General features: G+C 40.6%; 1 protein-coding gene across 1 annotated transcript in view; it reads right to left on the minus strand.

Annotated features, from left to right (window-relative positions):
• The window catches only part of LOC144727988 (polypeptide N-acetylgalactosaminyltransferase 1-like), a 108251-nt gene that overhangs the window by 23615 nt on the left and 56976 nt on the right, over positions 1-27660 (minus strand). The window contains exons 4-7 of the mRNA XM_078607165.1: positions 16451-16617; positions 12912-13119; positions 8405-8575; positions 7813-7930 (exon numbers count right to left, since the gene is read on the minus strand). Coding sequence (XP_078463291.1) covers positions 7813-7930; positions 8405-8575; positions 12912-13119; positions 16451-16617 — 664 coding nt within the window. The remainder of the gene's footprint in view (positions 1-7812; positions 7931-8404; positions 8576-12911; positions 13120-16450; positions 16618-27660) is intronic.

The raw sequence follows: 27660 nt of genomic DNA on the forward strand, positions 1-27660 counted from the left end.
CCCGTGGTCGCCTCCGTGATACGTGGATCAAACAAATCACTCGAGACACGGGTACGGCAGCAATAGCAGTTTATGCGAATGCTGTCACAAGAGGTCACACGTTTGGCACAAAGGTTCTTTGCTATGCATGATAAATGAATGAACGTGGAATATCAACGAAAATATTTCACGTGTCTAACAGCTTAAATATTTGATGCAGGGATATTTTTTATGAACCACCACACATTTTCAACAAACTAATGCACGTATGCACTAATGGCTGTGTGCACATTGCACGTATAATGATGCACACGTTAATTGATATCACGTGTATGATCGCATGCATTGAACTGTGTGTGAGAATTACTTATTTACAATTTGTGCAAATTATATGCGTGCGCTACATATACCCGAATGCAAGCTAAATTGTACAAATGAAATAACACAAAAAATGAAAAAATACGAGATAGAAAACAGGACCCAAAATTGTGACAATTAATGAGATTTATACATCTATTGCATTAATACAACGCAATTAGTATGTATTCAAAAGTCAAGTCAAATTGTCTCCACACTCAAAGAAGCAGTGGGGTGTAGCCCTCATGTTGGTTGGCAACTCTGAGCCATGAGTAGAAATTGTGATCCCCATGGAGAAGGCTGATGAACTACGGCAATCCCTCGCCAACTGTGGACTTGCCAAACGTGGAATTCACATACATCCGGTTTATTATTTATTCACCGATTTACCAATCACGGCCTGGAAATTGTGTGTATCCATGAGCAACCGCGGGTGCGCAACACGCATTTACAAATTTTGTGGGGCCACGGTTCTCCTCCGTGCCACCGCTGCGTCATAGCTCATCGGCTGTCCGTCTGTTTTGTTGTGATTCGAGCAGCGCATAGACCCCGTCGCATCGTAACATGGTCTCGGTGTACCGGGACGTACAAAAAATGCACCAGCCAATTAATCCTCACTTTTTTAAAGAAAAGAATCAGCACCACCAGTTCAGCCACCAGCACCAGTGATCGAGCCAACAGCCCCACTGTGCCTGCCTCCTCGCCTGCCCACTCATCTGTCATTGATGACCGGGAGGAAGAGGGGAGGGTGGGCTGAGCCCCTCCTCCTTTAAACCACCCCTTCCCCCATCATCTCATTGTGATTGTCACCATCGTCATTATCATGGACTTCTACCCTCAATAGGTATGTAAAGTTACTTTAATGTTCATTTTATATTATGTAATTGTGTAATGTACTGCATTTTATTTTATTCGGTGTTTAGTGAAGAAACAGGCGACGTAGTTAAGCTATGATGAGTCTAACCGCAGCTGTGGTTCCCATAACCCCCTATTTTACATAGGCCATGTACTTTACCAACCGCGGATTTGCCTAACACGGCCTTTTCCAGGAACCTTAATCCCCCCGTGGTTGGCATGGGATTACAGTACCACAATCCAAATCTCCACTTTATCAAACGTGGAAAGGGATGATCGGCTGAGACAACCCACATTTGGGAATTGGACTTGCAACCTGATTTCAGATAGATAGTAATACTTTATTACTTATAATCACGCAAGAGCTCATTGAGACAAGAAATCCCTTTTTCAAAGGAGACCTGCGATTACTTGCAAATCGAGAGCTCTGCCACAGAACTATCCAGCTGAAGTGTTCCACGTGAAAAAAAATACAATAATTATCCCTAGACTGTAATTCAGTGCAAATGTTATAGCTTCCAAATGCATACGATTGAAAGGTGGATAATTTTTCTGATACAGTTGCATTAGAAAATCTCAATCACATACATCAAAGCCACTGGAACATTTCTGTTCTTATTATATGTGACCTAGAATGCACAGCATACACGCAATTCCAACACAAACAAAAACACACACACCAACACTTTAAACATGAGATAAATTGACAGTTCCTTGTAGTAGTACCGATACTCATATGCACAGTTACATTAATTAGCGCTCGTAATAATGTTACTGCAGACTGCATTATGGAAAGTGAAAAAGAACAAATTGGTGTGGTCGAATGCAACATGGCAAGCAGCTATATTTTCTCTACTGCCATGGTGATAACACCCGAGCCACATTCGTTTTTAATACACTATATGTACAGCAATACAGTTGCATTACGCCACAACGCCGGAGTCTTTTGATATACAATGAGATTGGTTATGACCCACCCACGTACGCATGTGTAATGAGCGACTTCCACGACACATCGTGTCGAGGGTACATCTTCTTTATTACTCAAACTGGGCACAACACAGGCCAACACTTGTTCTTCCTCAAACTTGAGTATGACTCTAGGTATTAACACCTCTACTGGCTACACACACAGCTGATCACTCGGCGTGGTCCCATCGCCCTTACTCGGCTATGCCGCTGACTGGCGGCATGACGATGACGGCGATGGAAACCACGCAGGAGATCTTCCATGTGGCCGGAAGACAGAGAGAGATGTTGGCAAGCAGCAACAGAGTCAGGACCCAGAACCCCACACACGAGCCCCGAGCCTGCTCCCCCTTAGATCCCCCCAGGCGTGGCTAGACCCCGCCTCCAGCCACACCCTCTCGTGGAACCTTCGAGCAGGTTCCCGATGTATCTCGGCTAGCCCCACCTTATACCTTTGCCCCAGATACACCTCCTTCTCTGATTGGTTGGTACTTAACCGTGCCCGTACCCGTGATTCCCTTTCTGGCCAGCAGGTGTCACCCTGTCATTACACATGCACTTAGAATTTAAATGAGTTTTGAGAAGTAAAAGCAACATAATAAACTATGAAAAAAATATTGAGACTGCAAGAATATTTTAAAATCTTCAAAATAGGACATACTGTATAGACTTGAATTTCTGGGAGTAAATTATTTTAGTTACACATTTTTTGTAAGAATGCATGAAATTTTTATTTTATTTTTTGTTTTATATATTTCTTATTTTATTACTTCCCTTCTACGTGACTTTACCGAAAGAACCAAGAAGATGTTTTCTGTAACTTAGCAAGTCAGTTTATTAAATGAGTATCACACTTAAATGCTCAGTTTACAGATGCTGCTCAATGAGCCTTGGCTAATCGCTAAAATTATCATTTTAAATACATTCTAAAATACTGAGAGCATACAAATAATACCATCATAAGCAATGGTGCTTTCGATGCACGTACGTGGCACCGATAGTGTATGTATGGTGAACTTCTTTCGCACGGTACGTAGCCAACCATGCTAATCGGAGGTACGGGAAATTGGAGGTGATTATATGAATTAATAAAATTATCCAACTTAGACTGCAATACTGGAACAAACAGAATAGGATGCAACCATCAAAATAAAAGATACAATATATAATATTATAAAAAAATTCAAATTACAATTGTACTCATGTCTGTGTAAGGAAAATTAATCGCTACACAAAACAATTACATAAAGCAACTAAAAGAAACCAAACATCACACTGCAATGCAAAGGTCAAGAGCATCTAGACATCATTTCATAGAAACGTGAGCTGAGAGTTTTAATTAGTATCACATTTCAAACACTACTTAATTACATTAGACTCTGAATGCTTAAATTACATTACTGTAATAATTCCAAGCTTAAAATACAAACGACAGTGTAATTCCGACTACTGTATTATCTACGTATAATTTGAGTATTAGAATACCACTTGCATGTTTGCAATCTATTAAAAAAGCATTATTCCTCACGTGAAAGATCCAAATGGTTTACACAAGACGACATGCTGAAATAATTACACGTGGCTTAAGCTTGTCTGACCAAAAATCTACAAAATGAAAGAACAGTGATGATGACTGTTTTAATCTGAAGTGTGAAATAGAATGTGTTAACTCATCTGTTATTATTATTTGGTTCTTTCGGTTAAGTCACGTCTAAAGATAAAATAATAAATTAAATTAAATAATAGAATACGACGTTTCGATTGCAACACAAGCAATCATCATCAGGTATAATGAAATAGCGACATAATATCTAACCAGAAAACTATAGACAGACATATTAGCAGACAGATATCACAAGATACATACATAGCGAGAGCAACACAGGTGACAGAGAGGGGTGATCGTCTCTGTGGGGTGGCCTTAAATAGACAGAGGGGGGGGCGGAGGCAGAGAGAGGGAGGGGGGTTAGAAAAAATTAGCATATCAATGAGTGGTCCAAAAGAAAACGTGGTGCTGCGAGTACGATGGCACAGCAAGCAAGCCTGAAAATCAGGAGAAAGACACACTAAAATTAAATAACCTAGTAAAATATCGAAATGTAATGTAATACAACACAGAGGGTCGGTCAACACACAATTAACGCATAGCCTGGTTGATTACGTATTTCAAAGATTGCTAAGTTAGAATTTAAGTGTGAACATTCTAAAGAGGACACAGGCAGAGAAAACAAGTCGCCAGAGAGAGAGAAAAAAGATAAGCTTAAAACTTCCCCGTAGAAGTGGTTCAATCTTAATTTTAGAACTTTCGTGACTGCAGGAATTATTATTTGGTTCTTTCGGTTAAGTCACGTCTAAAGATAAAATAATAAATTAAATTAAATAATAGAATACGACGTTTCGATTGCAACACAAGCAATCATCATCAGGTATAATGAAATAGCGACATAATATCTAACCAGAAAACTATAGACAGACATATTAGCAGACAGATATCACAAGATACATACATAGCGAGAGCAACACAGGTGACAGAGAGGGGTGATCGTCTCTGTGGGGTGGCCTTAAATAGACAGAGGGGGGGGCGGAGGCAGAGAGAGGGAGGGGGGTTAGAAAAAATTAGCATATCAATGAGTGGTCCAAAAGAAAACGTGGTGCTGCGAGTACGATGGCACAGCAAGCAAGCCTGAAAATCAGGAGAAAGACACACTAAAATTAAATAACCTAGTAAAATATCGAAATGTAATGTAATACAACACAGAGGGTCGGTCAACACACAATTAACGCATAGCCTGGTTGATTACGTATTTCAAAGATTGCTAAGTTAGAATTTAAGTGTGAACATTCTAAAGAGGACACAGGCAGAGAAAACAAGTCGCCAGAGAGAGAGAAAAAAGATAAGCTTAAAACTTCCCCGTAGAAGTGGTTCAATCTTAATTTTAGAACTTTCGTGACTGCAGGAATTATTATTTGGTTCTTTCGGTTAAGTCACGTCTAAAGATAAAATAATAAATTAAATTAAATAATAGAATACGACGTTTCGATTGCAACACAAGCAATCATCATCAGGTATAATGAAATAGCGACATAATATCTAACCAGAAAACTATAGACAGACATATTAGCAGACAGATATCACAAGATACATACATAGCGAGAGCAACACAGGTGACAGAGAGGGGTGATCGTCTCTGTGGGGTGGCCTTAAATAGACAGAGGGGGGGGCGGAGGCAGAGAGAGGGAGGGGGGTTAGAAAAAATTAGCATATCAATGAGTGGTCCAAAAGAAAACGTGGTGCTGCGAGTACGATGGCACAGCAAGCAAGCCTGAAAATCAGGAGAAAGACACACTAAAATTAAATAACCTAGTAAAATATCGAAATGTAATGTAATACAACACAGAGGGTCGGTCAACACACAATTAACGCATAGCCTGGTTGATTACGTATTTCAAAGATTGCTAAGTTAGAATTTAAGTGTGAACATTCTAAAGAGGACACAGGCAGAGAAAACAAGTCGCCAGAGAGAGAGAAAAAAGATAAGCTTAAAACTTCCCCGTAGAAGTGGTTCAATCTTAATTTTAGAACTTTCGTGACTGCAGGAATTATTATTTGGTTCTTTCGGTTAAGTCACGTCTAAAGATAAAATAATAAATTAAATTAAATAATAGAATACGACGTTTCGATTGCAACACAAGCAATCATCATCAGGTATAATGAAATAGCGACATAATATCTAACCAGAAAACTATAGACAGACATATTAGCAGACAGATATCACAAGATACATACATAGCGAGAGCAACACAGGTGACAGAGAGGGGTGATCGTCTCTGTGGGGTGGCCTTAAATAGACAGAGGGGGGGGCGGAGGCAGAGAGAGGGAGGGGGGTTAGAAAAAATTAGCATATCAATGAGTGGTCCAAAAGAAAACGTGGTGCTGCGAGTACGATGGCACAGCAAGCAAGCCTGAAAATCAGGAGAAAGACACACTAAAATTAAATAACCTAGTAAAATATCGAAATGTAATGTAATACAACACAGAGGGTCGGTCAACACACAATTAACGCATAGCCTGGTTGATTACGTATTTCAAAGATTGCTAAGTTAGAATTTAAGTGTGAACATTCTAAAGAGGACACAGGCAGAGAAAACAAGTCGCCAGAGAGAGAGAAAAAAGATAAGCTTAAAACTTCCCCGTAGAAGTGGTTCAATCTTAATTTTAGAACTTTCGTGACTGCAGGAATTATTATTTGGTTCTTTCGGTTAAGTCACGTCTCTGGCGACTTGTTTTCTCTGCCTGTGTCCTCTTTAGAATGTTCACACTTAAATTCTAACTTAGCAATCTTTGAAATACGTAATCAACCAGGCTATGCGTTAATTGTGTGTTGACCGACCCTCTGTGTTGTATTACATTACATTTCGATATTTTACTAGGTTATTTAATTTTAGTGTGTCTTTCTCCTGATTTTCAGGCTTGCTTGCTGTGCCATCGTACTCGCAGCACCACGTTTTCTTTTGGACCACTCATTGATATGCTAATTTTTTCTAACCCCCCTCCCTCTCTCTGCCTCCGCCCCCCCCTCTGTCTATTTAAGGCCACCCCACAGAGACGATCACCCCTCTCTGTCACCTGTGTTGCTCTCGCTATGTATGTATCTTGTGATATCTGTCTGCTAATATGTCTGTCTATAGTTTTCTGGTTAGATATTATGTCGCTATTTCATTATACCTGATGATGATTGCTTGTGTTGCAATCGAAACGTCGTATTCTATTATTTAATTTAATTTATTATTTTATCTTTAGACGTGACTTAACCGAAAGAACCAAATAATAATTCCTGCAGTCACGAAAGTTCTAAAATTAAGAATTCATCTGTTATTCATGCATGTATGACAAAAAAAATACTGCATATGCTCTCCTGATGACTTATTTATCTGTCCTTTTAAGCCAAAATAATAAAAAGTAATGGAGTACTCGTATGCACAAGGCAAAGCATGAAAATGCCAAGCAGTGCTAATTAACCAACACAAAACCAGATGTTTAATGAGGACATTTATTTTCCTGGTTCAAGTACAGTTTTGTAATGGTGACCTCTACTGAGACACATTCATGCATGACTAGCGCTGTAATTCCATCTCGATACGCAAGACCTGCATTTGCAGAGACAAACTACATGGGAAAGGAAGCACCACTCATCACCAGGTCAATGCCACGACATGTACCAGAGGCAGCGATGCTCAGAGAAACCACAGCGACATTGCTACGCCTCCTTAGAAGTCTTCACTAAATGACTGCCTTCAACATGTAGTTATATAATTGTATTCACCTTAGCATTCTATTATTATGACATTAGATTGCACAACTAGACTGGTTTCTACATATTATTGGTTCTTTCGGTAAAGTTACGTAGAAGGGAAATAATAATAATAACAATTACACGTCCTAGGGACCAGGTTGTTATCCATTATCCCTGCATGGAGCTCATGAATCGGCGGCTAATATGGAGACCCAAATGCGTTGAAAGGGTCCAAAATATAATAGAGGCTCAGCTTAGGTCCCAGGCTGTTTAATTGTTTTACTTCATATTGGCATCGTGTATTGACAGACACAAGTTGTTAAAGGCAAAGGGTATCGTGAGTGCAGCAGTCACTGACCCGAAATGACATTTCCAGGTTCTCTCCACCCCAAATGTCCATGCCGGCATCATACGTGCCAATCTCTTGAAAGTAGTCACGATCGATGGCAAACAGCCCTCCTGCCATTGTAGGTGACCTGCCAAATGCACCAAAACGTCACTCTATTTCACATGGAACGATGTTAAAGCATCATTGTCTCTGCAGCCACACAAATGATTACGTACTTCTGTGAACAGGCTGATGGTTCTTTATCTTTCACGATCGAGCCATTGGATTTTATGTAATTATGTAATGCTTTTTTATATAACGACCTGAACGTCCATTACAATACACGATACCAATATGAAGTAAAACAATTAAACACCCTAATTAAATCTTGATTTTAAACTTTCGTGACTGGAGGAATCCACTCTTTGGTTTTTTCAGTAAAGTCACGTAGATAGAAAAAGCCTAATTAGGGTCCACAGATATTATAAAGGATGAAATAGAGGCTCAACATGAGTGTGAAAACTGTCCATATTGTTTTGTTCAAACATATAATATGTGAACTGGCACAAAAGCCACCACTGTACTTAATCTCTTATACAGTACAATACCATCTCCAGATTACCTGACAGGTATTGTCCGGTCTCCTTTCCGTCGGTCCATCTCACTCTGGGGCACTGGGTACCAGCGGAAGTTCAGTTTCCAGTTGAATCCACCATAGGTCATGTCAGAGCCAGCAAGATACTCAAATGTCTCATCGCTGATCACATCAATAATGGGACATACCACATTTTTCCTGCAATGACAAGGACACAGATCCAGTGAGCAACGAGAACAGCAAGATCAAAGACGAGATATTTTTTTAAATCTGGTTCGACGCTATCGATTTATTTCACGTGTTTATTATGCATGAATTACATTCTGGCTTACAAGACGACACAATCCAATCGGATTCATAATTAATCAATATACTGTTGCAGCTTGGTATACTGGACAAGAAAACAGATGACATGAATCATGAGGCCTTGTGAAGAGAGGGGTTGTGATCAGCGAAATTGAGGAATGATTTTTTTTTCTGCATGAGAAAAAAGAGGAATTTTGGGGGTATTTTGCTAAACAAAATAAAAAAAAAACTGTTGAAGGAGAATTGGGATCAAAATGACAACATGATCATGAAAATGAGATACCAATGTGTCCGAAGAATAAAGTTTTCAATAAGCGCATACGGCCAAATATGGCACAAATCAGAAAAAAAGACACTGACAAAGTTAACAGAAAAAAAATCTGCAAAGTGCAGAAAAACGCATGGGGAAATGCAACTTTGCATTACACCAAGGGACAAAAAAGGAACCCACACATGAGGGAACAGACACAAATCAGAGATGCGATATTAACAATGGACAATATTGAAGACGGAATGGCAGCCAAAAGAGAGAATGTGTCCAAGAGGAAGATCACCGTGGAGATGTAGTGATGAGATCAGTTTATTCATAGGAGTGAAATGGATGATAGCAGTGGTGGACTGTGAGAGATGGGGATAGCATGCGGAGGCCTTAATCCAGCAGTGGGCAGACAATGAATGATAATGAACGGAGGGAGTGATAAAATTATACATTATAATTTTGGTTAGAATAATATAAAACAGATAAATTATTGTACGCAGAAGAGAAGACAAAAAGCACGTATAAAAAAACAAAACGTGAGTTTTCCATATCTGCTACAGGCAAGTCAGCACATTTGTAATAGCCTTTGAACATTCTTTAAAAGGGAAATAAAGTCTTTAGAAATTTTAAGATGGTGCCATGGGAGTACTATATTTAAAAAAAACATATCTACTGGAGAAAACACACAGAACTCTGCATGTCACAAGGCATCTTTTTTGCTAATTAGAGAAGACAATGCATGCCATCTATAATCAAACGAACTAAAACATTTAATTTACACATAAAAGGGATAACTCACTGGCCAAGTGGTACATCCTTTGCCTCTAGGTTTAGGGATTGAGCTGCCATCTCGGCCCCACCGTAATGATCCACTGATGCATTATTAATAAATGTGGCTTCCTCAAAGCAGATGCTAAGCCTGTTGTTCCATCTGCTTCCAGGCAGCTATGAAAAAAAAATCCCTTTAACTCATGTAGGCCATCGTGTGCAAGGATAGAATCTTGGCATAAAGACTCTCTTAGAACACAATAGTGAGTAATATAATGAATAAAACATATAGTAGGCCGGGGAATAAAGTAGATGACAAATTGTTATTTTAACACATTATTTTTAAAACAATGGATTCGTATATGTGATGGAGTATCAGATTTTTGGCTTTTTAGATCATTTATTTTACGTACTAATGGAAACTGTCTCTCTGTGCTAATGATAGCGACATCACCCAATGTCATTTTGGTGGCAAAAGCGTGGAAGTGACGTTGTGTCAATTACATCACTTACCATTTTCAGATTAATCTGGATTGTCTGAAATGTCATAGCTAGGCCTGATTTTGGGATTTTTAGGATTAACATGAAATTTGGGATTAAATCCCGAGCATATGTAAGTATATATTTATATCATTGAACACGTAAATATATTTATATCTTTGAACACATATAAATATAAATAAAAGCCGTGATTGGATCATTGCAATCATAAGTTGAGTCAAGTGGCCTAAACATGATAATGCCCTATCTTTCTACCCTCTGCCAGTTTTTCCGCAGCTTCTGTACAGTTGACAACCTGACCTCCAAGATCTGCCTGAACAATATCCCACCATCTAGGACGGTGGCGACCACTCCAATGTATGTCTCGGCATTGAGCCCCCCCCCCAACCACCTATCCCATACACGCCCCACCCGGCTAACCGTTTTTGCCTCTCACATCAAAAACACTCACCTGCCATGTGTTCTTCCAGACTTCTGCATTACTTATTCTGTCTTGCCATGCAATTCCAAACATCTGTCTCAGACACTTGTGCTCACGCAAATGTCAATTTTTTTTGAACTACTTACTTAGCGTCCAGCTCTCTGATCCATACACTAATCCAGATAAAACTCCTGCCTCAAATATCCTGTTCATTACACTCAAACTTCTCTTTTTTATTCCAAAGTAGTTTTTCACAGCCCATCAAAAACCCACTCTGCAAAAGTAATACGCCACATTTGCTATATCTTTTCCTTGCTGTGTTCCTTCAACGTAACCCACATCCTCCCCTGTTCTTCCCTACTGTTCTCACCATGCAACTTTGGCATTAATTCCCCACCCATATCTACGGCTTCTTCAGTTTAAACACTTTTCCACTACATTATTTAAAGATAGTGTTTCTGCTGCTGCCTCAACTATAATCGCCTTCAAGTTTTCCCAGAGTCTCTTTTGCTTCTGGCTCAGTCCCCTTCTGCTGTCAAGTTCACAAGCACTGCAAACCTACCTCCAATGCTAACCTGAAAATGTTGTAACACCTTGGGGGTCTTTTGCTTTGCTGTGTCAATGCTAGAAACAATAGCTCCTCTGGCTCGCTTACCGCCTAGCTTCACAACTAGTTTGTTGTCTGAGTAGATATCTGCAGCTCTGTAAGCTCTCATCCTAAGAACAGATGTGTTATGCTGCTCACTGGTTACAATTAAATCAGAGCTTCAGTCTTATCATCGGCCGATTTTCATGTCAGTTTGCGTGACTTCTTCTGTTCCAACTGTGTTACAGATAATTAATGTGTTGCTGCTGCACAACTCAAGTCTCATGGTTCCATTATCATTCAGCTGTCCTACATCACGTCGCCCTAGAAAACGCCCCCCACTCATCATAATTAACTCTTTCCTGGGCAATGGCGTCCCCGAGCTTGGGTGCTGTGCCCAAAACCGACTGTAGTGGATTATCAATTGCTTTGCCATCTCCTCTTCTGTGGTCTCAGAAGATGAATTAAGCTTCCACAACTCCTACATTACAATTTCTGAACCGTAGCCCGACTGTAATGATCCACTCACCCACTGATACAAACCTGGACACGGTACTTCACTATCCCGTTACTAAATGACAATCCCTATTTCCTGCCCGATGCCTCCTATGTAGTCCTTTAATCCAGACCTGTCCCGAGTCAATTCACCTCGTTTCACTTGTCCCACAATTCGTGACGTACCGTTTTAGCTCACCAACAAGCATCCTTGGCTCCTCCCTTTCTGTTGCAGTGTCCTGACATTCCCAAGTCCCATTCTGGTTCTTGTCTTGCCATTGATCTCTAGTCTTCCCCTTGAATCTTCTTTCATCTCAGTCGGTGAGTCGGTTCATTTCTGGTAGAACCCATTGACCTCAGAAGTTCTTTTTCAATCGCAATCTACTTTCTTCCTTCTATTATCTTTCGTTAAGTGCCCTAAAATGATCATTTACGATATGACCATTTTTGTAACCAGAGATGCATTACATTAAATGTATCATCTATAACGTACAATTCTAAGGGTGCAGATATCACTAATTTGCCGCAAAATGTTACAATTCATACCATGATGCCGCCGTCTGTGATACAATGTCAAAAAGGCACGTGACATTTGCATGCATTTTTCTAAATAGACTGTGGGTAAAAAAAAAATTAGGGGTGCATATGAAAATATAATCTGAGAAAATCCCATATCAAGCACCTCACAGTGTAAATTTAATTATGTAGATTTACACGTGTGATAATGGGGTGAAGGGATTACTTTTCAATTTTAACAGTTAACATAATGGTAATGCTCCCTTGTCAATGCTGAAAGTATTGCCAGTCTAAATCACCTAAAGGTAAAGCATAGCAGGAGCAATTATTGTTAATCATGTGAGTTCTCATTAGTATAAATGTAATCGATCACTGCACCACATTTCGTAATCAGTTACATTTATTCCATTTCTACATTTCTATTTATAGCTTTATATGTGTTATGTAAATGATGATGATGGCCTATCTACACCCTTGAGAAAGACTGTTTTTATAAGATTCATAGGTAACAAAACATTATCGGATCGTCCAATAATATATAACTGGCTGTGGACGGTTGGCTATGTATGGTGCGAAAAAAGTTCAACATGCATACATACATACAAAATCCTTTTATCATTAATAAGATTCATAGGTATTGGGCTATGCACTGTGGTCAATGCTTAAGCTCACGCGGTCTCACCGGTCAGCCTTGATGCGTGCAAGGAGCGGCTCCAGCCATCCCGTAGTGCACTCACAGTGCGCATCCAGGAACGTGATCACCTGACCTCGCGACACGGCCGCCCCCCGGAGCCTGGCACGGATAAGGCCGGAGCGTGACTCCATGCGCACGATGTGCACCGGCACCGGCAGCTTGCTGGCGTACTCCTCCAGCGGACTCTTCAGAAAATCTACCAAGAAAGAGTCCTCGGAATTATTCTTTAGCGACAGTAACGGTAAGTCTTCTTGGTTCTTTCGGTAAAGTCACGTAGAAGGGAAGTAATAAAATAATAAAAAACAAAACATGATGAAATAATTCTCACGACGTTTCGGCCACAACGCAAGCAGCCGTCCTCAGGTGAAGACGGCTGCTTGCGTTGTGGCCGAAACGTCGTGAGAATTATTTTATTATGTTTTGTTTTTTATTATTTTATTACTTCCCTTCTACGTGACTTTACCGAAAGAACCAAGAAGATGAATCCCTGCAGTCACGAAAGCTTTAAATCGAAAAGTAACGGTAAGCTTCCGAGTCGACGTGTGACGGCGCAAGGTGACGCTACAACACAGGTGCGTGACGTCATCGCCTTAACGCAAAGGGCATATCCATTTAGCACTGTTTTTTTTGTTGTTGTTGTTGACAAATTATGGGCATACCTTTCAAATCAATTTAGCTTGGGTTTTTTTTGGGTAAGTCACTAACAGCAAAACAACATTTAACAAGACTTTTATTTATACTGGATAAAAGTTGAAGACAAAGATATTGAGACAGACAAGGCTTATGTTTTAAAGCTTAGTTAGAAAGTGTCAATAAACAACACCATTTCACTAGATAAATATCAGCTTCACGAATCATCTATCTGACATTTGTATAATTGATATTTGAGTGTTATCTCATCCTCTGTGGGTTTTCTTTGGACACTGAGGTTCTCCCCACTCACCCAAATAGAGTATTCATCCAGGAATTGGCCAAATATCAAAAGGAGGGCTGTAGTGAAATTCTTGAAACTACAAAATGTCATTTATTTAAAAAAAAAAAAACCTTTTATTTAAGAAAATAGTTTATCAAGCCATCTCCCTTCACGAATGTAACACCACTAATTACACAGCCAAACATGAACTAAAAAACAAACTATCTTACAATTCCCTTTGCAGCACAAACAAATAATGAAATCATCAGACACAATTCTTATATAAGTGGCTGAGTGTTGCAGAGGTCTAGTATAAAGCATACTGGAATCAAGACCCAGAAATGACAGGTATAAAATAACAGCTATTGCATATCTTTCAAAAGGTTGACTCGCATATTGCCAGCTATATCGTCTAAATCCAGTAACATACAGCTCGAGGGAAAGAAAAAAAACTGTCACAAAATGTAAGTTAATATGAATTGTAGATAATGAAGCAGAATTGTGTGCCGTCAGTTTCTTTCCGGGGCTTCACCCCATCGAGTCAAAACCCCTTGCAGTAAGTTAAGCCTCCAGCCAGAAGGCTTATAGTAGCGTACTTATTGCTCACTAATTGGATTTGAGAATTAACAAAAGTTTCTTCTCAGCAGTTGCACTTGCAGAGTTAACTACTACAGAGGACATGACTTCTGATCAAAGCTAGCGCTTGTCAATCCACCTAAAACAAATGTTTAATCCAAACGCAGCCATTTAAGCGTTGCACTGCCTCTTCAGGAAGCATGGCTGAATCTATCAGAAAATCCATTCATCAGGGTGATACCGAAATGTCCACGGACAAGTGCATTGTGCGCATGTTGATCGAAGAATTGCAGCGTTCACTTAGCTGCTTCAGGCTATCTCCTTTTGGCACCGCCTAGGGACACTGTTTATTAAGATGGAAAGCGACAGCGGACAGATTAGCCCTGAGCATTCCTCGACACTCAACATGCACACCACACACTATTCCTTAGCTTCAGGATGTAACGCTACACTTTGATAAATAGGAGCCTAATTATGGCCAACATGAAAACAGGAGAAAGAAATACTGAGCAAACAAAAAACTGGAAATATTACATATGTTCGCTAAATATTGCGAAGCAGAGTAGTTAGTTTACATAACGACGGGCATCTGCTATACATTATTAGATTTACTGTATCTCAATCAAAGCGTGCACCATTCATTACAAGAACCGGAAGAAAATGGACACTTTTATAAACAGATGCTTCTAAAATGACATCTGTAATGCGGAAATGGTAGGAAATCACACATAAACTATCCACTATTATAATAAACCTGGCAAAGCACCATCATTACTGTCAGTTACTATAATCTACTTTAAAGGTCACCTTGACCTTTTCAGGAGTACAGAAGAATCTGTATCACATTCAGAGCACGTCTTTGTATTCGAGCACATTTACTTTCCTCCAGCAAATGCAAACCAATGGCGTAGTCCAGATTAAAAGAATTACAGTCTACAATTTACTCTGGCAAAATCCTTCCACATGCGACTCGTGGCGGCAATGACCCAGACAAGTGTGTATCGATCACAGTCACATTTATACTATTGAAACCACCATGGGTCACTCTGAATTCTCACGTATTATCGGGAAAGAAAACCGACAAATATAACACAAAGGTTATCCATCAATATGTTCCGGTCACGAAAGGAGGGAGTAAATACAGCACTTCCTCTGCCACAGAACGTCTCGAACAGTGTCTCACGGTGCGCCCCCTAATAACCGTGCAGAAGAACAGACATCCATATAGAATTGAAAACATATGACAAAGTGCTTATCAGGCAATTTATAGCTACAGGACTGTTCTGTTCCTATTGTTGCCCAATAATTTAGGTAAGTAATTACCATAGTATGCCATCTGCTGTAAAATGGAAATTAAAGGCTCAATTAAATGTTGTGCACACATTGTCTACCGTTTCATAACCCAAATAAAATTTGACAATCTCATGCAGCTAACATATGAAAGTGTTATTTTTATATTCATGTGGGTGTTCCTTTTTATTAAATTTATTCCCCCTATTTTTTTCCAATTCCCCCAATTTTATCCCGATTGTGCTATAGGCGTCACGGCAAGAGACAAAGGGCGCTGTTGGATCTGTCGCAGTGTAATGCAATCCTTCATGTTGGAGAATGGCCCTCGGAAATAGATATCACAGAGTAACCTCTGATCAACAAAAAGCAGATGGCTGTACTTTTTGCTCGCTCTGCTGATGAGAGCAAGGTTTGTAGCATGACAGTGAAACAATATTAAATTCTCGGAGCTGAAATCTAGCCAAATAACGTGCAGAACCAAATTGAATGTGATGGATATTTTTTTTGGTGCAATCATCGGTGACTGGGCGGAGACCATCATTTCACTTAACTTGAGGACCCAATTTAATCGCAGGAGGCTGCCTGGAATTGAACCCAGGGACCTCGACGGTTGCCAAGTCGGCACTCTCACCTCCAAGCCACGCCGCCACCCCACAACGGGTGTTCCTCGCAAAAGAGACAATGCGCCACCCAGTTAAATTAAGGCCACCGAGTTAAACCGAAGGGTGCTATATGCACGAACGCTTACCTCGCTCGCTGGCGTCATCCACCAAGATTATCTCCTCGAGCATGTGGCGTGGGGAGCGGCCAATAATGCTGTGCACTGTGCGCAACAGTGTGCTCCAAGCCTCGTTGTGAAACACAATCACCACACTCGTCTTCGGCAGCCCGTCTGGGTACACCTTGGTTTTGCAGCTGGAAAAACAGAGTTGTGCAGGGAGGAAACAAATGGGAGAACCTTGAAACTCTCAACAATGAGCATTCTTCAGAAACGTAATATCCAAATCATAGACTGTTGTGTCGAGCTTCAAATGACTATCAGCATGTCAGTGTCAAAAATAGCAGTCACGTATTGATATTTAAACTTGTTCTAGGGAGGTCAATAATTAATTCCCAAAACCAGATGCATCTGCATTATTTACTGGAACAACAAAGAAAACAACAATTATCATCAATTACTTATAATGTCTCGTGCAATTAAAAGTTTGTTCTCTATGCCTTACACAAGCATGTCAGAATGCTGACCGCATGTTCCAATTAAGAAAATTATTATCTTCCTGTCTGAAGTGTTAAAGGAGCTGTCAACCACAAGCACATTATTGTAATGAAATAAAAAAAAGGTCCACATTCAAAATCGGTAGTAGGTAAATTTACTGTCTACTCCTGAGATTGGTTACCTTAATTTATGCATTTTAACAATTCCTTTTAAAGCTTAGTTTTTTTGCTCCAGCTGTCTATCAACCCCCGGCTTCTTTAGGGATTCTAGGCTGCAGGTTGGTGTGCAGATTAAGCCATTAAGGCAATGCAAGGGGACGACTGCAGATTAGGCCTGAAGAGCTTTTCCAGATGCTGGCTCCAAGCCCGGCTTGGGCGACCAAAGTAGCACGGGTCATGGCTCGAGCCCTAATTGAAACATTGCAGCACTCTCTGCCATTAGGGACAATGTTGGTAGCTAATCCAGTTTGTCAGATATAACTTAGAGCTGTCAAAAATCGCAGGCAAATATTGAATAAATGAGCGTTCTCATGCAGATGTGGTATTTCATTTTGCAGGAAAAAAATTGCTCCATGTCACTAATTGCTATCTAGAAGGATGTTGCCATGTGATAAATGTTGGGAAGATATTTCAGAAGGATTGCTTGATTTGAAAAAAGAAATTAAATGGGTAGGCGTTCCAAAAAATATTCAAAGGCTGGATGCATAACGCACCATAACTAATTTATGTAATACAAATCATAGTTTTCACGAAGACTCTCTCATTCCGCTGTAAATTGTGAATTCCACATGTGGCTTCAGTTTGCTTGGTTCATGTCCAAAAGGCAAGACCAGCATCTAACACACCCCTAAAAGTGCTGACCTGGATCCAACTACTCTGTTATTTCACACCACAGCCACAGAATGCCACCTCTGTGGTGCCGCCTTTGTTGTGCGTATTCACAATACAAATAAGCAGAACAGTTAAATGCATGTAGTGGTCCTTGAGTGCATACTTTGTGATAAAAAAAAACTGCGGCAGCCACAAAGCGCACAGTCTTGCATTTTAACATTTAAGCCTTCCATGTTTATCCTCCTTGCCCAAGCTCCTAATACCACAGACGAGCTCCAGGACAGTCTGCTCATCACTGGTCCTCTAAATCTTCTTATATTTTTAGATATAATACGAAACTGCTGACTCTCATTAAGTGCGTGCTGCTTCCCCTGAAGATTCTGAAACATCTGGAACCACATATCTTCTGGAAAGCGACTTGGTTTGTTTGTGGATAACAAGTCTGTTGCCAATGCTGCACACAAATGTACTTTAAAAAAGGCAAGTGGTGCTCTAACTCAAATGAGCATTAGGACAATGTTCTGCTCCAGTGGTGGCCCTGAGTGAGTGGTGGATATTCCATGTTATAATGTCAGAGGCCAGTCTCCACATAGGACAAACATTGTTGACTTCCTACAGAATGCAACTAATTTCATGAACTACAAAAAGGATAATATGCCTAAGTGACCACGATCCTGGTTTTAAACTTGCAACCTTCGGGGTTGAACACTCTGCTAGCATCACCAGCAGGCTGAACATATGCATATAATATTTCCAGCCTTATACAACCCATTAAGTGAATTAGTTATACATTAGAATGGTACGACAATTGAGTTACTTGCTCAGCAGCAATACAACATTTAAAGCGGTTGCCATATGTAACCAGTGCTTAAAATTCTGTATTGGACATGCGTTCAGCCTCCCTGCGCAGAGAACGTGCGCTAAGAGAGGAGCAAATGAGGCGGCCTGGTGGCACGAGACCAGAACGGCCTACAGCGACACGGGCTCCGTGCCTTGTGAATAGATGGCCAATGGGCGGGAGCAGTGCTCATGGCCCTGTGAGATACATGTGCCACTTGATATAGTGGCGGTGTCAGTTTTGTGTACACGCACAAGTAACACCATTACCTGTTGAGAAACAGCGAACATCAGTTCGTGGGAAGAAGCGTACGATAGCAAAATGACATGCTTTAGACAATGAATGGACAATTATTGCTGGTTTTGAACAAGAATATTACAAGTGCACACATAGGCTAGATACATTTGCTATTACGTTTGTGTGACGGAATAGCAATGGCTTTGCAAAGAAAATTATTGCATCACATGGACTCAATGGCTAGTGTTCTTGGAATCTGTGTATAATAATTTTGTACTGTGTCACTAAGAAGTACTGTTCATTTGAGAGTAAGTGAATTATCTGCCTATTCATCAACAACAAAGCGAAAGATGATTTGTAAGTGACATGAGTATTTGGCCAGAACAAAATATAATTGTACTCTAGAATAACATGCTGCATTTTTAAATGCTCTCTTCATTGTAGCATCTATTGCAGCTTATACTTTTTTTTATTGTGATCTTCCATAAAAATGAAATATAGCATTACCATAAGGCAAATTCTTCTCAAACATAATTGAAAAATAAACATTGCAAGTTTGGATACTTCAAATAAAAATTAATTAACTGCACAAGCCTTTATATAAAACGATGAGTGAACTGGAAGAGATAAGAGTTATAAACAATGGCATGCATATCTTTCTAAAATACCATGCCCAACCCACTCTCCTCCACCAATGGCTCTACCACATGCACTCCACTTCAGTAGAGCGATTCATGGTCATTGCTCTTCAGAGCAGACAAATCTCATTCTCCCAAGAGTGCCACTCACTCGATAACCCCGCTGTTAACATCCCACCAGTACTGAAAAGTTCTTTATGTAGGCATAACTAGACAATCATACCAAGTCCGTTTTTCCCCAAATGCACTTCTAAACAGAGCCCCACTACCTGAAAATTGCATTGCTGAAACTTTAAATCGTCACCAGATTTTAGGCCATACTGACATCAGCTTCTGACTGAAAAAAAAATAACAACGCATGGGTAACCTCCATGGGCACACGAGGGATTCACAATGCGAGAAATTATCATGTATTTTTGATTATAGTGTGCTGCTGCTGCTACTACTATTGTTACTCCAGCTATTATGGACTGACTCATACAGTTAGCGAAGGATGCTAGGTTTAGTAATATATGTTATGTATGTCGCTATTGTAAACTTTCAATCACATTTCTTATGATCACTGTTACATTGTTTTTTAGCATTATTTTAGTAATTTCTAGAAAGGTTTAGTTTAGCCCGATTTTTTGATGTAGTATAAAGTTATACTTAAAATTTTAATCTATATTGTATTATGATTGTTATTGTGATCTAACATAAAAATGGGATTTTTTGCATATTGTTGTACGCAGCATAAACAAATGGTGCATCTTCTGGAAGATTTTATTGTTTTTGTAGGGGATGTTTCAATTTGCGTACAGTAAATGTTAAATGTATCTTGTAATTTTATTGTTTGTTGTGGTTGCACCCGAATCAAGAGCCGAATGGCTCAGGGTTATTCCAAATAAATGAAACTGATAAATCAACTGTCCATAGAAGCCACTTAGCTGGATTTTTTATTTATACATGGATTGCCATTCAATTAATATCGCTAGAAAAGTAGAATTAAAACATTAATTGTTTTAAATACCAATCTAATGCAAAATTATGATTTGCTTACAGGATAATCTTTAAACATGTGCATGCACCACAGGTGAAAGTGAACAGAGTAGTTTGTGTTCTATGTAATGTACATGTTACCAGCGCCTGATCAACATACCCAAGCCTGCTAAGGCAGCAGGCAGGTTTAATGGGAGGCCTGCATAGTTTGGTTTTAGTAATTTAAGCTGCTATCTGGCCACGGTGTGGCTGGTGACATCTCAAAACAATGGAAGGTAGTTGCCATCTCTTAAGATGCCCCAATGAAAAAAAAGTCAATCATATAAAGGGCATGGCCAGTCTGATGGAGAGCATCAATCAAAATGCTTTTTGTGCAGATAAAAATGAGATTTTACTGAGTATAATGTTTTTAAACGCTGACAGAAAGGCAACATACACAGAAATGTTGTTCATTTGTTGTAGTTTATTTACATACACCTCATTCTAAAATTGTAATCAAGCTATCAGCCCTAAATAACAATAACCCCAAGAGTCAGAAAAGCCTCACTCAGTAAAAAACTATTTCAATATTGTGCTACACCAAAATACTCCACCAGTTTCACTTTGAGTAGTTTTCATGTTGCAGGGATTCGTTCTTTAGTTCTTTTTGGATTATCAGAGAAGGTTAAAATTACACTGCACATGAATACGTTTTAATTTTCAGAGGAAATGTGGTATATAAATATGATAATATCGTGTAAATTATTCCTCAGTGGTTAATATGAAATAGTAAAAAAAAAATCACTTAGAAGCTATCTACCAGAGGTTGATGGGAACATTTTTATTCATGAGCATTTGATGATAATCATCACGTTCTTAAACCTTTTCATGTGCATTAAGTTAAGGGCTGGAAATTCTGTATAAAAATCATGTGAAAAACATCCATTATATTTACAATGGTCAAAAACATGGGTCTGTAAATCCATGTATGCTATGCTATACAGGCATCCCTCGATTTACAAACATTCCAAAGTGCCACACTGGCCAACGTAAACGTAATTGATAAGTTATCGACCCTTTTCAATTAACGAAATCGAATTTCCACGTGAACAAAATTTCACATGGCATGCGGCATGAGATCCAACAAGAACCACCTGGGAGGCTGCGTTATCCGTCCATGACAGTGTCACGGTATTCCTCCAGTTGCAACAGTAACGCCGATACATCACCTTGCCAGTCAATCCAACATGCAGATCTGTTGGTGCGCGTTCTCTGAAAAAGGTTCATTGTTTGAATTTCATTTTTATTCAGTCGTTTTAATATTTATGTTCTTTATCATTATTTTTATATTGTGAAAAGTGATTGCGGTGAATGTATTTAGGCTAGGAGTAGAGTTGGAATGGATGTCCAAAAAAATCCCTGTTTTTAGTATTAAATTAATGGTAAAAGCCATTCTATTTTACAAAATGTTATTTTATGCATGTTTTTTGAAGAACGCATCCCTTTCGTACATTGAGGGATACCTGCATTTAAATTAATGTGTGCTTCTTCGTATTTTCTGCTGTACCGTTTAATTTGAATCATCCGTCTCCGTTACACTATCCGTTGCATATATGCGCTTTCATATGTATCGTCTCTCATTTGCACTGGTTTTACAATCTGCACGATGCAATATGTTTCGTATGATCCGACTGTATTACCTGCATTGTAAGTGTTGTTTTGGTCATTCTCTATTGTTTAAATTGTGTTGCCTATTCTGCCTGTTATTTGTGTGCCATTTGATATCGTTTGCTTTATATTTCGACTTTCACGTGTCTGTAACGTACTGGTTCTCTGGCCCGTATATATTGTCGAATTTGTACCATCTATTTTGGTCCTGCCTGTATCCCTCGTTGATGATTAAATGAAACCTGGCTGTGACATTCCTAATCATAATCTACTCAGCTACAACCCTCCCTTGCTCTCAAATGCAGGAGTGCTGTTGGCCATACCCCTTTCCAGGGCCCAAGGAGAATGAGACCACCCCAGCTCACTGTTCAGCCATTCCAACACCGACCAGTACTCCTACCCCAGGACACAATCTAATTGTACCACCACCACCACAGAGTATGGTGGTGGTACCATTAGATTCCCCAATATTTCAACTCGACCACACACCTCTACCTGAGTCTACCACCCACTTAAACAATCCCATACCTATCTTCTTGGTTCTTTCGGTAAAGTCACGTAGAAGGGAAGTAATAAAATAATACAAATAAAACATAATAAAATTATTCTTACGACGTTTCGGCCACAACGCAAGTATCCGTCCTCAGGTGAAAACCAGGTCTGTCGAGGCGACAGCGTCGACAGACCTGGTTTTTTTTTTTCTTTCATTCAGACGCTGTCGCCTCGACAGACCTGGTTTTCACCTGAGGACGGCTACTTGCGTTGTGGCCGAAACGTCGTGAGAATAATTTTATTATGTTTTATTTTTATTATTTTATTACTTCCCTTCTACGTGACTTTACCGAAATAACCAAGAAGATGAATCCCTGCAGTCACGAAAGCTTTCAATCGAAATTTAATCCCATACCTACTTCCCCGGACTAAAAATGCTCACTGCCGTGAGCTTCCTACCCACTCCGCACATCTCACAGGATATCCCCAAGAGCCCCACGAGTCCGAATGGCTCTGCCACCTCATCACCACGAAGTTTTATCCACAGGGACAGCAGCCACCTCCTGTTCATCTGGCCCCGCCGAATGTCCGCTCAATTAATTCAGTCACTTCTCATCCACGATCTCCTGCAAGAGGGCACCACTGACATCCTCTGTCTCAATGAGGATTGGCATGCCCCCTCTGCACTTTAATCACTCTCTGACACTGTCCTCCCTGGCTACCGCCTCCAACAAGCATGCACCTTCCTCTGGCATGGGTGGCAGGACTGTTATCATCTCTAAACCGAATTCTCTGACGTAAATTCCCAATTAGTACCTCTTTTGAGCATCTCTCCCTTCACGTCGCACCCCTCTACAACATCAAACTCTTCATCGGCTACCAACCACCGCAGCCAAACACAAATTTCATGTCCAACAGATTTAATAATCTCACCTTGGCATTGCCCCTCATCCCCTCCCTCTAACCATTACTGGTGCTTTTAACAAAAAATGTTGAGGATCCATCGCTCAACTCTCTGCCAGCCTCATCTTCTAATCCACCTGTCCACCCCCCTCCCCCACACCAGTACTCCCACCCACTTCCACATGATAACGACTCTCTTCACTGCTTTCTCTCTCAAATCGTTATTCAAACTCTCCATCATAGCAAAAGCCCATCCTACCTACTCTCCTTTGGACCCCATCCCTGCTTCTCTTTTACCTCCACTCATCCCTCTTATCCTTCCCAATCCCTCGTCTCTCGTCAATCTTTCACTCACCTCTGGTGTTTTTTCTGCCATCTTCAAGTCAGCCATCACAATCCCCCCCTTCTAAAATATACCCTCTATCGACCCTTCCAGTCCTGCCAACTACCGGACAAACCTCCCTTCTCTAAGCTTCTTGAACGTCTTTGTCCATTCTTGCCATACTCACGACATCTCATCAAATTCTCATTATCCTAATTTCCTATTTGAATTCCACCCATTCCAATCCACTGAAACGGCCCTCCTTTACTCTATGAAGTCACCTCCCAAACTCTGCCCATTCTGGCCTCTCCTCAATCTCCATCTTTCATTCGATAACCCCACATTTATTTCCTCTATCTCCGGTCTCGGTATGTCCAGCACAGCCCTTTCCTGGCTCCAGTCTTAGCTCTCTTCACACACTTCTGTTTCTTTGAACCATCTTCTTGGTTCTTTCGGTAAAGTCACCACTCCACCATTTCTTCATTTTACTGTTCACATCACTTCTTCGCCGACGACACCCACATTTTATTTTCCTTTTTCTCCTTTACCCCTGACCTCTCATCCCGCAATTCTGACTGCTTAAACGCTGTCCTGGATGTCACACCAGGACCTGGTGGAAGGTTCTGGAAGGAAGGCGGGGCCGGGGCGGAGCAAGCCCCGGACCTGTATATAAGGCGGACCTCTAAACGATAGAGTCAGTCTCCTCCACTCCGAAGACCTGGGCTGAAGCTTGGACCCTGGACCCCAAGCTCCATCGTCCTTCTAAGGGCCAGAGCTCAGTGAGGCCAGTGGTCAGGACCTGACGACCCGGGCAGGGTCGGATCAGCATCGCCTCCACTAGGGCCCCAGCCGGATGTCGGGGAAATTATCAGGGTTCCCAGTGTTAGGGCAGCGTAGCCCGGAGACCATACCTCCCCAGGTATCGGGTAAAGGGGCCACTACCCCTTTGTGTTAGGGACCCTGTAGGAAAAGAGTAATAATATTGTGTTGCCTCAACTAGTGTCTCCCCTGGTTTCTGACCCACTACACCCTCATCTCACTATCTGCTGCTAAACTCCTGGTTCACTCCCTCGTTTTCACTCACCTTGACTATTGCAACTCTCTTCTTCTCGGCCTTCCTGCCTATGCCTTCACTCTGCTCGAACAGATACAACATTCCTCAGCCCGGATCATGGTTAACCTACCTCAGTTCCCACACTTCTACTGTACCTTCCCAACTCCACTGGCTCCCTGTCTCCTATCACCGTCTGTTTCCCTCTAGTATATAAATCCCTCCGTCGTTTTGCCCCACCTCCCCTTGCTTCTCTAATATCTTAATCCATCCCCTCCTCTACACTCCCAGTCTCACTTTCGTTCCTTTTCCCTTCTTGCTCCCCTTCACTGGAACAAACTGCTACTGCACATAAAACAATCATCTTCACCGACCTGCTTCCATTCCTCACTTAACAGTCATCTCTTCTCCCTTGCCCATCCTACTGCTACTCCCTGCCCCCCAGCTACGACCAGGCCAACCGCAACCCATCCTCAACGACTCCCACCAGTCCTCCTAACCGCCACCACAACTACATCACCACTTTTAACAACCCCACTCTTTATTTTAAGCACTATCATCTTAAATACAATTTTATAACGATTGTAAAGTGCCTTGGACTAAGGCGCTATATACATCTATATAAGATACGATATGTAGGTGTCTCTGTAACACTTCTCTCCTGGTTCCATCCTTACTTCTCAAACCCCTTATAGGGTTACATGTAACGACAATCAAACTATATTAAAGTGTCCCACAAGATGCCATCATCAGCCCCCTACACTTACCAATAAAATTCTCCCTTCTACTTGGAAAAATAATCTCCAGGTCTCACCTTGAGCATCAAATTTCATAACGAGGACACCCTCACTCTGTCATCTTAGATTGATTAAAACTTCTTCCAGCTAGTTGTTATTAAAACATTATTTTAAAAAGGCCACGCTTTGTAAATATTCCAGTCTGAGCGGGAAACCTTCTAAACTGAACTCTGCAGGACCTCATGCCTCGACCTGCAAAACATCTCCCACACCTGCCTTAGTTCCTTAGCCTCATCCATGCCTTCATCACGTCGACTTGACAACGGCGACTCTCTCCACTTTGGCCTCAACAAATCCCTCATCTAAAACTTCTGCATGCTTCAACATGCCGCTGCAGGACTTCTCACCCGCAATCCCCTCCATGTACTTTCTGCGACATCAACCAAGGCTTTCTGTCAAAGCCCCCAGTCGACATTAACTTTGTGAGTGAGTGATCACTAATTTCCCTATGCGGTCCTCAATGTGCGAAACTTCCATCCCCATCCAGCTATCAACTCCATGCCTTTATTGCAGTAAAGGCTCAAGAGCTTAATTTTTGCCTCGATAAAAAAAACCCCACTGCCTCTGTAGTGTGCCTCGATATGGGGCTGAATTTGGGTACTATTTTATATATCCAAATTATACTGTATTGTATAGCAGCGTACAATGTCACACAACGTTGCAGAGGAGGTTTGATGCTCAATCAAAAGATAAATTGTGTATCACTTACAGCTAAATGGAAAGTGGCAGTCAATGATTCACGGCCATACAATGTCTCATCTCTAATGGCTGCTGGCAAATATTCTTATCACGCTGGACTGTTATGTTTATCATTTAAATGCTGCCAAAGATCTGTGCTTGAAAATTGTATGCATCTTGACATAGCTGACAAGAACAGTTGTTGAGTTATAGATCACATCATGTCTTTTTATGACCTTTCAAATGGTAACGCAATTAATTTAACAAATGGCCCAAGCTAATGCTATTTATAGTACTTAATTAGTGTTTTCGTTTTGTGATGCATTAATTCAATTTGACTCAACGTTCCTTATTTATCCAGAGCACGGCTCATTACGGTTCACTCGCTTTGCAGGGGAGCAGCTTTCTTGTAATTTAGTTGCAAGGAAACTGTGAAATGTTAAAATTGGAAAGTAAAGCAACACAGCGGCATCCCTATTATAATCATTTTTATTGTAAAAGTTAAAGGATATTGCGCTTCTTGGGTTTCGTTTTTACGGGTTTTATTTGTTGTTAAATGCTCTTTTAATACCCATCTTAAAGGAACTAGCCAAATATATCAATGTAGGAATTTTTCGGGAAAAAAGTATGTGCTCAATGAGGCTGTTCCAGATCAAAAAAGGATATTTAATAATTTCCAAATCATGTCATACATACAAAATACTCCTGCGTAATACAGCAAAAACAATAAAACTTTTTTTAATCATTATCATGCACGTGTAAAATTCAACTACTTAAAACACACAGTGGAATTTGTAGAGCCTGAAATTTTAAACTCGTGTTATTTCTTTTCGCCGCTTGCTATCAAATACCGCACGTCCGTGTCACGTGAAGCCAGATCTGTTCACGTAGCAGTGAAGCACTCTGCGTCAGCTGCCATCGCTGTTCTTAAGGAAATCTGAGAGCTATTACGTGTGTCAATACTCTTACAGTACTATTACTCCTATGTTGTATAATGCGAATACGAAAAATGACTTAAAAGACATCATACGCTTGGTCGTATGAGGTGGCTTCTTAGCAGATTTTGTTGCAGAGGGACAAGAGGTGGAAATGCTTACGTCCATTATTCTGTCAGGGAATCCAGAAGGAATGTTTTATAGCGAGTGGGAACAGTGTGGCGCTACGAGTTAAACGCTGTTCTTAATTTGATGTATAGTCGCCATTACTCAGATGGATATCATCAGAAAGCCAGCCTGAAGGGGTTTTTTTCCATACGCAAGTACAGCTGTAATGTTTTTATTTTGCAACCCAACTAAAAAACGGCTAATTAATACCTGTGCCTGTGGGAATCC

This window comes from Lampetra planeri, chromosome 2 (genome assembly GCF_965212315.1).
Source record: "Lampetra planeri chromosome 2, kcLamPlan1.2.h2, whole genome shotgun sequence".
Lineage (NCBI taxonomy): Eukaryota > Metazoa > Chordata > Hyperoartia > Petromyzontiformes > Petromyzontidae > Lampetra > Lampetra planeri.